At 31.3% G+C, this 11,061-nt stretch overlaps 1 protein-coding gene across 5 annotated transcripts; it reads left to right on the top strand.

Annotated features, from left to right (window-relative positions):
- The first annotated feature begins 638 nt into the window (after window positions 1–638).
- LOC109123451 (uncharacterized) lies at window positions 639–9,489 on the top strand. Of its 5 annotated transcripts, none has more exons than XR_009467159.1 (9): window positions 4,127–6,365; window positions 6,465–6,561; window positions 6,640–7,380; window positions 7,487–7,634; window positions 7,781–8,028; window positions 8,120–8,323; window positions 8,483–8,576; window positions 8,660–8,767; window positions 8,872–9,489. XR_009467159.1 is itself a non-coding variant. In XM_059741322.1 (9 exons), the coding sequence occupies exons 6-9, from the start codon at window positions 8,235–8,237 to the stop codon at window positions 9,379–9,381; spliced, it is 801 nt and encodes a 266-aa protein (XP_059597305.1). In that variant the 5' UTR covers window positions 4,955–6,365; window positions 6,465–6,561; window positions 6,640–7,380; window positions 7,487–7,634; window positions 7,781–8,028; window positions 8,120–8,234; the 3' UTR covers window positions 9,382–9,489. The 5 variants fall into 5 exon arrangements, 3 of the variants coding, with proteins under 3 accessions (XP_059597306.1, XP_019078848.1, XP_059597305.1); XR_009467160.1 differs by having other exon boundaries at window positions 4,944–6,365; XM_059741322.1 differs by having other exon boundaries at window positions 4,955–6,365.
- The last annotated feature ends 1,572 nt before the right edge of the window (window positions 9,490–11,061 follow it).

The raw sequence follows: 11,061 nt of genomic DNA, 5'->3' as shown, positions 1-11,061 counted from the left end.
AAACGTGATTTCCTTTTTAATATTAATCCCTTCAAATCCTCATCATCATTATGATAGTGTCAGGCAATGGACCCACTCTCAAAACTTTGACTATAGTGGACAGACTCATCTGAATATTTATTTTTTAATGGGTATAGTCTCTTTCTCCATTTCTCTCTAGGGTTTCGCAGAGGTAGAGCTACATTCTCTCATGGTGGTGTTGATTGGAGGAGCCTAATTGAAAACGCAGATTCATCTGAAAAACTAGAGAAGAAGAGGCGTCATTTGAACACTGTCATCCCTCATGGCCCGAAACTCCAGTGTTTCTCCTGATAATCGAAGCATAAGCCCCTCCTCCTCCTCTCTCCCTTACTCTGTTTTTTCCTTTTCCCGTTTTTTGCTTTCTTAGGAAACTGTGGACAAGAGAATAGTGGAAAATTTTGATTCTCATATTAATTAAAAAAAATCGGAGAGCTTGTGGATGAAACCAAATGGTTTTATTAGGTTTCTATTTGGTTGGAAAGGAAGATGAGACTCAAATGGAAGTTCAATTTCAATATCTCAAAACCCCTCAGATTATAAAAATTACCGAAATTTTCGTCGACCAATAAATATTGCTAAAATTTTTCAACATTTCAATCCTTGCATAAGACTACCCAACCAGGTCTGAAATAATGATAATGGTATATAATTTTTGAAGGATCCAAAACTGGAGTGAAGCGCAGAGAAACGGAACCCTCGATTCAGATCTATCTTCGCCCTCTAGAATTTCTACTCGATCTCCTCAAAGTCGGATCTCCACAATTCTTTCCAGTGAGGTAGGGTTCGATTCTCATCTCAATCTTAGTTCACCGTCTTGTTTTCATTCCATTTGTTTGGTTTTATGTGAATTGTTTCTAGATCTATGATTTTTTTTTTGCAAGGTTTGAATTGTTTTCTCGATTGTTATGAGCTGCAATTGTGATGAAAATGGATTTAAATGCTTAAGCACTAATGAATTTGGGAATTTTCTTCATAATTGCTTCCTTTCTCATTTGAGATCAGGCTTTTATCTTTTATTATTTGTTATTTATATATAATATAGGAGTTCTAGTCAACCAAAATTTTAGGTTTAATTGAAATTCTGGAGGACTTTTTGAATGCTTCTGATGATATTCGGTTTATGGTAACAACATTTGATTTGATGCGTTAAAAGGTATAGTATGATATTGTTGAAAATTAAAAATAATGTGAAATAAATAAATTTGATGGATAAAATAAATAAAAATAATGTGAAATGGTTGAAAAAAAAGATAAGTAGATAAGTAGATAAGATGCTTATCAAAAAAAAAAAAAAAAAAGATAAGTAGATAAGATTAATCTGTTGGCAACTAAAATGGAAAATAGGTTTTCATAAAGAAAGAAAATAACATATTTACTTTATTTCAATTGCTTCCTCAATATTTTCATCATTAAAGTACTTATATTTTCAAAATATAAAAATAATATTTTATTGTCTTATTTGAATATATTTTTTGTTTTTTTTGCCTTTTTTAAAATTAGAAAATAATATTAATTACATTAAGAAACATGTGATTTTAAAAACTATTTGAGAAAAGTACAAAAATGAGTTAAATTTAAATTTTTTTAAAAATAATTTTTAAAGATTAAAGATAAATTTGTAAAAGATCTTTTACTTCTTAAAGATATAAAATAAATCCATATTTTTTAATCCAAGATATTTTATTTTTAAAAAGATAATAGAAAATGTATTAAATTTTCATTTTTCCAAAATTTTCATATAAAATCTTTTTAGAAAAAGTGAGTTTTGACTTACTAATATAAAAAAATCTCAATTTTTATAAATTAATTTTATCTTTATTCGTTTAATTATTTTTAAATATATGTACTTTTTTATAAGTCATATTATTATTTCTTAAAATATCCTTCTACTTGATAATATTAAATAATATTATAAAAAATTAATTTATTATTTTAATTTGATAAAAATATCTTACAAATAAATATATTATAAATTTTTTAGTATATAATATGGCATACAAATTATTTTGAAAAAATTCTCAACATTCTTATGTAACAAATAAAATCTTTCTAATTTTCCAAATAATAATGATTTTATATAATTTATTATATAAATCCACTCATTTTTTCATTCTTTATTTTATAAAAATTTTATTAATTGACATCAACAATAAAATAAGAAATTTTAAAAATTAAAAACACAATTAAAACCAATAAAATTAAAAATTTTATTGTTTACATTAGTGAAATCAAGACTTGTATTTATAATCTTTGTTATTAGCATTATTGATTTGTTAATAAATTGTTATTTTTAAAATATCTATTAAAATAATTTTTTTCCTATTGAATTCATTTTTTTTAAAAAAAATTATCAAAATCAATAAGACTTACATATTTAATCTTATAGTTAGTACTTTATCATTCTATTTCTATTAATTACGTTTTAAAAAATTAGAATACCAAAAAAAAAATTAGTAGGGGTCACTAGCATCAATTTTATTATTGAAATGAGAACATATATATATATGTATAAACTCCAAAAATATATTGGATTCTAGGGGTGAGGATGGTTTCTTTAAAATTGAACTTTAGCTATATTTCTAGGCAAAGCAAATCAATCTATTAGAATATATATATATATATATATATATATATATATATATATATATATATATGTACTAGCATTTTTTATTAGAAAATTTTAAGTAGGATTCTTTATTTAAGAAAGAGGAAATCATAAGGATAAACACTTACAAAATATAAAAAGAGAATTCCTTCCTTAACATATAGGTAAACACTTTTACTTTTTTCAATTTATTCTTTTTACTTTTCTTTATTCTTATCCCTTTCCTTTAAACACATTAAATTCTTTCCCAAAAACAAGGAAGAGTAGGCATAATTGCTCCACATATCTATAAAACTTACATATCTATGAAATCAATATTTTATAGGCATAATTGAAAAATAACTATATTTATATTAATTTTCCATTTAGGATGACCTACTTCTTGAAATTGTAATTTAATCAAACATACTTGTTTAGACTAATTGTAATCTACTCTAAACTATATTTATAGTAATTTTATCATTTACTCATTTTCATTTTAGAAAACCCTAGAAATCCCGTTCAAGTATCCTTGCTTGACAATTGTCTCTTTTATCATATACTAAAAACATATAAGTTGTAGAATTGTGGATATGATTATTTATTGTGATCATATTCAAGTTTTCAACCTATATGTTTTGTATATGATTGGTAGAATTGTCTGCAAATGATGCTTGAATTGTCCGTTTGGACAGTTTGGAAATACATAATATCTATGAAATCACACGTCTATGCTTTAGCATATTGATAAGTTTTGACAGTGATTCCCCTTGTTCTCTGGGTGCATATTTGGAGAAGGTGACATATTGTTAGCAACTTAGTTAAGCTAACTAATAGTATGTTTATACCTTAGCCAATTCGTGTACTTGGAGAACTATGGGGAAATGCTGCCGAAATTTTATCAAAATGAAACTAAGCATGTTAGTGATTGATTCATAGGGATTATGTATTTCCAAATGGGATAGGAACCACTACCAAATATAGGAATTTGAGATGATCAAAAGCATATCACATTCATTATAAGTTGATATGAAGATTCATTGTTATGTGATTGAAGGGTTTAATTTGCGGAAGTACGAGGAAAATGGCAATAGATAAGAGTTGGATGCAGAAGTCAAGAGTAAGTAGTGAATATCATAAAGGTGTTTTGGAATTCTTAGACTTTGCCTTTAGCAATGCACCTGGAAAAGAAATGCTCCCATGTCCTTACATTCGTTGCAATAATTGTCTTATGCAGAAGTGAGAAATCATGTATGATCATTTGTTGGACAATGGGATAGCTAGAAATTATGTGCGGTGGTTGATGCATGGGGAATATGAGTTTTGCGAACCTACAAATACTAGCACTAATGAGTCTAATATGCATGATGAGATGCAAGAAATGTTAAATGATGCATTTAGAATGCCAATGCCAAATGAGGAATCTGAAAGAAGTCCACATGTGCACGGGGAGTTTGAAAAACCAAATGAGGATGCAAACAAATTTTATAATTTGTTAAGAGAAGCAGAGCCGGAACTATATCCAGGGTGTAAAAAATTCACAAAATTGTCTTTTATCATAAGATTATTTCATATGAAGTGTCTTAATGGATGGAGCAATAAGTCCTTTACAATGTTGCTTGAATTGTTGAAGGAGGCATTTCCTGAGGGTGAGACATTGCCAAGCAACTATTATGAAGCTAAAAAAATACTTCGTGACCTTGGCCTTCATTATATCAAGATTGATGCATGCCCCTCAGATTGCATGTTGTATTCAAAAGAGCATGCAAATGCAAATGAGTGTGTTGTTTGTGGTGTCTCTAGATGGAAATCAAGTGATGATCATTCTACAGATGAGTTCACTAATTCAGCAAAGAAAAAGAAAATTCCTGCTAAGGTCTTACGTTTTTTTCCCTTAAAACCAAGGCTTCAAAGGTTATATATGTCAGCTAAGACAGCTTCTCACATGAAATGGCATGTTGATGGTCGCATGGAAGATGAGATGATGAGGCATCCAGCAGACTCTTTGGCTTGGAAAAACTTCGATAACGTACACCCTTCATTTGCATTAGAACCTCGAAATGTTAGGCTCGGTTTAGCAAGTGATGGGTTCAATCCTTTTGGGAATATGTCAATTTCATACAGTATGTGGCCTGTGGTTCTTATTCCATATAACTTACCACCATGGATGTGTATGAAACAAACATTCTTCATGTTGTCACTACTTATTCCTGGTCCAATTGCACCTGGGAATGACATTGACATATACTTACAACCATTGATAGATGAGTTGAATGACTTATGGGACGTTGGAGTTGAAACATATGACGCTTCAACAAAAAAAAATTTTTGTATGCGTGCAGCTATATTGGGGACTATCAATGATTTTCCTGCATATGCAAATCTTTCAGGTTGGAGTACTAAAGGGAAATTTGCTTGTCCTATTTGTAATAAGGATTGTTCTTCATTTCGATTACAAAACGGACGGAAATGGTGTTACATGGGTCATCGTCGATTTTTGCCGATTGATCATAGATTTCGACGTGATAAAAAGTCCTTTGATGGAAATGAAGAGCATAGAGCAGCACCTAAACAATTGTCTGGGGAAGATATTCTACATCAATTAGATGGAATGGAACATATTACTTTAGGGAAGACATCAAAAAATAAGGTGTCAGCAAAAAGAAAAAGAGGACATGTTGAACTTGAGCATAATTGGAAAAAAAAAAGCATTTTTTTCCAATTGCCATATTGGAAAACCCTCATTTTGCGTCATAATTTGGATGTAATGCATATTGAAAAGAATATATGTGACAGTATAGTTGGCACCTTGTTGACTATCGATGGTAAATCGAAGGATAACTTCAATAGTCGTCTTGACTTGCAAGTTATGGGTATCAGAGATCAACTTCACCCCATACAAAGAGGGAATAGAGTTATATTGCCTGCTGCATGCTATTCACTAACTTCAAATGAAAAAAAGGAATTCTGTAAATTTTTGAAAGAAGTAAAGGTTCCAGATGGTTATGCTTCTAACATCTCTCGGTGTGTACAAGTGAATGAAAGAAAGATATTTGGGTTGAAGTCTCATGATTGTCATGTTCTCATGTAACAACTTCTTCCACTTGCAATTCGAGGAGTTCTACATAAGAATGTTTGTGCTGTTATAGTTGAACTATGTAGTTTCTTCAAACAGTTGTGTTCTAAAGTGTTAAAGACTGATCAATTAGAGCACCTTGAGAATGACATAATAGTCACACTTTGCAAATTAGAAAGAATATTTCCTCCATCATTCTTTGATGTTATGGTGCATTTACCTATTCATCTTGCAAGTGAGGCAAAGGTCGCTGGACTAGTGCAATATCGATGGATGTATCCTATCGAGCGGTATGTTCTCATTCAATTAATCTTATGTATATTAGGTTTCGTATAGTTCATGAAACAAATCTATCATGTTGTGGAATGACAGGTATTTACATACATTAAAGTCTTATGTCCGTAATAAGAGTCGTCCAGAAGGTTCTATTGCAGAGGGCTACATAGCAGAAGAATGTACAACCTTTTGTTCAAGATATTTGCATGATGTTGAAACAAAGCATGACCGTGAAGAAAGAAATTATGTCATTGAAAATAACATAACAAATGGTGGAGGGTTAACCATTTTCAAATGCATGGGACGTACAATAGGAAAGTCAACATCTCGTGTTCTTAGCACAGAAGAATGGTCCCAAGCACATTTATATGTGTTGACTAATTGTGAGGAAGTGACGTCATTTATTGAGTAAGACACTTATTTGAATAAAACTTTATATTAATTCTCGTACAAAAATTTAACTTTGGTCTTTGTGAACATTATAATTAATTTTTTCTTTTTTATCAGAGAGCATAAGCAATCTATAAGGGTTAAGCCTCGTATTCGTGCACGAGATGTAGATTTGATTCACACAAGAGAATTCATTAGTTGGTTTGAAGAACGTGTAAGTTCATTCACTACATAAATTGTTCTATTATCTAATACACATGTATGTATTAACATCTTATATTTGAATCTATAGATTATACAAATGCGACATGAAGGTCCAATTTCTGAACACATACTATCATTGTCTCGTGGACCAAGTACATCAGTTATATGTTATAGAGGATACATCATTAATGGGTTCAGATTTCACACAAGAGAACGAGAAAAAGGAAAAAAAACTCAAAATAGTGGAGTTGTTGTGACCGCGGAGGTATCAAGCTTTGCAACTGCAAGAGATAAGAACCCAATTCCTGGTCATGTTTCTTACTATGGTGTGCTAACTGATGTAATTGAGTTACATTACCTTGGTGGAAATAGAGTTATTTTATTCAAGTGTGACTGGTGGGATGTAATCAATAGTAGAAGGGGAATAAAGAAGGATGAATATGGGTTCACGTGTTTGAATTTTGAACGTACCATATGCACAGATGAACCATTTGTGCTTGCATCTCAAGCAAAACAAGTCTTCTATGTTCAAAATTCAAATGAGGAAAATTGGCACACCGTTGTAGAGATACAAACTCGAGGGGTTTATGATATGAATCAGAAAGTATCTACTAATGATCCAGAGCCATATCAACAGCTTATAACACTTCATAATCAACGTGATGTGCATGAGTTGGTCAAGAATGATTTAATCAATTGGGATAGAAATGATATTGCAGGAGAAACTATCCAAACGGATGTTCTACTATCACGACAAGAAAACATTGTTGAAAGAGATAATGAATTCATTCATGATGATGATATAGATGATGTGTAGCTAATAATATTGGTAAGTACATACATATATACTTACCAGATATACAAATTGTAATTTATTTCATATTATTTATGTAACTTATTTTGTATTACTTTTTCTAATTTACTTTATTATGTAGGAAATGTCACATCGAAGAGGAAGAGTACAAATAGTGTCTCCAGAAGATGAGTTGAACAATCTACAACAACTCTTAGACATACAACCTGCTGCAACTACTACTCCTAGTAGTTCTGATCCTTCTGATTCTTCAGATCCTTCTGTTGCTGGTATGATTAAGAAGATTATGTTTAACTTTACATATGATAAATGTGTTTACATATGTTTAATTTCTTGAATGGTAGGTTTTTAATGTTTAAATTTATATAAGATAAGTAAATTATGTTTCTTTTAATTTCATTATTACTCTTAATAGGTTCATCTTCTAGCAAAAAGAGGACACGTGGCCCAACACGTAACTTAGATTTACTTAGTATGAAACCCGGGGAAAAAAAAACTACACGATTCAATACGAGAGGGCAAGTTGTTTATGATGGAAAAGGGGAAAGATTATCAAGCTATATGGGAACATTGGTGCGATCTCAACACAATGTACCCATCCAAGTTCAAGATTGGAATCATGTTAGTGAAGATGTGAAGGAAAAGATTTGGGCCTTAGTATTGGTATATGCTAGTTACTATTCAATCTAAATTGTAATGTTATTGTTTAAAAATGATACCTCTTATTTATACATGACATTTTAATGCAATACAGGAAAAATATGAACTAGAAGAAACATGTAAGAGCTACATTCTTCAATGTTGTGGAAATTTGTTTAGAAGCTATAGAAATAAAATGAAGACCAAGTATTATAACCCTTATAATACAGATGAGGAGAGATTGTGCCATCGACCTCCACACTTATCGGATGATGATTGGAGGTGGCTCATCCACTTTTGGAGTACACCTGAGGCCAAGGTAAAGATAATTATCTTTTCTTGATAATGTATCTTATGATAGTCATATTCACTTAAAATGATATTTATTAGTTATATCTAACCTAATAATTCATGTATATGACTTTTATTATGTTTCTATTACCTATATAGGTGACTTGCTATTTTTTAATTAATGTAGGATATCTCAGAAAAAAAACAAGGCAAATAGGGCAAAGCAAGTGATAAAGCATACATCGGGATCAAAAAGTTATGCTCAAATTCGATATGAACAGGTTGGAAATTTATTATTAATATGATTTGTTTATACATAAATAATTCATCATAAATAACTCAATTGTTTTACTTGTAAGAATAGGCACAAAAGAAAGAGGATCGAAGTGAGCCTAATAGAATTGAGATGTTTGCCTTGACACACACAAGAAAAGATGGGACACCTGTTGATGATCATTCTAAGGAGATTATGGTAATGAAGTAAATAAATTTTATATACTTGTATTTCAGTCATAGCCTCATACTAAATTATTTTAAAAGTCTAACAATTTTTTTTTTTGTTTTTTACAATTCCAGGATCAATTTCAGCAATTACTATCCCAACCTGAAGGGACATCTTCTTCTACTTCTGCATCATCTGGAGCATCTACATCTGTATCATCTACATCTGTAGCATCTACATATGTAGATGAGATATATACTCGAGTCATGGGTCCAGAGAGACATGGTCGTGTTCGAGGGTATGGATTTGGTCCTACTCCTACCTTAGTCTTTGGTTCTACTAGTAGAAGGCGATCAGGAGCTATTCTTTCAACACAACTTGAAAATGCCCAAGAGATGCTAATGGCTGCAGAACAAAAGTTTACAACTGCAACTGAAGAACTCTCCAATGTGAAAGATGAACTCTCACATGTGAAAGAAACATTTGAAGAAAGGTTGATAGAAGTTCAAAAGAAGACACGAGAAGAAGTGAAAGAAGAGTTTGAAGAAAAAATGATGGAAGTGCAAAGAAAAATGCAAGCACAAATGCAAGCACAAATTCAAGAACAGATGATGCAAATGATGCAACAATTTCAGCAAAAGTAGTATAAATTTGAAGATTTTGCTACATCTTTATATGATAGAGTATCTTAACTTTTTTGAAGATTATGCTACTTATTTATATGATAGATTCTCCTAACTTTTTTTGCTTTCTATGACTATTATGTGATGTTTGGTTGGTTGGTTTGTTATATTATGTTAAAATGTGAAACTAAATTTGAATCTCTTTATTTTTTGTTTGTTTGTTTTTTTTTTTTTTGTTATATTATGTTTTTTTTATTTAATGACTATATATTGATATATAAGTTTTTAACTAGCTTGGAATAATTGATTGTAATCTATAGAAATTTTTTTAATTGCTTAATTGCATATACAGGTTTAAAATGGGTTTGTTTGGGTTTATAACAGGTTTGGGAAATTTGAATTTATAAAAAACCAATTTCCAAAATATAACAAATTTTAGTCACGGCCACTAAAAAATTGTGACCATAAGTGTACTTTTAGTCACAATCAATCATTAACCGTCACCAAAATTTGGGAACAGGGCGGCCATCACATGATTATTTTCAGTCACGGTCATTAATAGTCGTGACCATAAGTGGACATTTTGTCATAATAGACCTAATTATTAGTCACGGTCACTTAATTACCGTGACCATATACCAATATTTCGTCACGATTCATGAATTGACCGTGACCATACGACCCATTTAGTCACGGTCAAGGAATTGACCGTGACCATAACATTGAATTTAGTCACGGTCATCTTATTAACCGTGACTATAGACATACATTTGGTCACGGTTAGGGCATTGACCGTGACCATAACATTGAATTTAGTCACGGTTAGGGCATTGACTGTGACCATAACATTGAATTTAGTCACGATCATCTTACTAACCGTGACTATAGACATACATTTAGTCACGGTTAGGGCATTGACCGTGACCATAACATTCCATTTAGTCACGGTTAGGGCATTGACCGTGACCATAAGTTTACATATAGTCACGGTTTATTACCTGACCGTGACTAAATCAACTTACTAAATATCAAAGTATTCTTAACTTTTTGGTCACAATTTTTGTATGGCCGTCACAAAAAGGAATCATATGGTCACGATCACTTAGAAAACCGTGACCAATACCTTTAGCTACGCCTCATATTGTGACGCTCGGTCACGGTTTCATAAGGCCGCGACAATAGGTTTTGGTCACAGATTTATAAGATTTGGTGACGGTCTCCGACCGTCACCAAAAATCCTATTTCTTGTTGTGATTCATAGACATTCAGACTAAATTCCATCCAATAGCACTCACCCAAACCTAAAAACAACAAATCAGCAAAATAACACTCACCCAAACCCAAATTCAATGAATGAAAGAAAGATGTGGAAGATGTTGGAAAACCATAATCAAAGGTGTTGGTGAAGTAATGATAATCAAACAATAGAGAAAACAATATTGCACATAAAAGAAAGAAAACGAAGGAAGAAAATGACGAACCTTGCAACCCAAAGATTAGAACCTGAAAAGGTCGAGGAAGCTTCGACAGCAAATATCTTGGCAAAACCAAGAACTCCCCACTTTCAATCTTCTTTAACCCTCACAACTCCAAAAACCCTAACATACATAACTTCAAAAACTTGATCTCATCGAACTCCAAAAACTCTTAGTAGAAGAATAATGTAATGTAACCAATAGAAATGATTCCAAATTTTTTGAC

The sequence above is a fragment of the Vitis vinifera genome, chromosome 12, assembly GCF_030704535.1.
Source record: "Vitis vinifera cultivar Pinot Noir 40024 chromosome 12, ASM3070453v1".
Lineage (NCBI taxonomy): Eukaryota > Viridiplantae > Streptophyta > Magnoliopsida > Vitales > Vitaceae > Vitis > Vitis vinifera.
The sequence above is the reverse complement of the archived record's forward strand: the minus strand, read 5'-3'. Positions and strand labels throughout refer to the sequence as shown.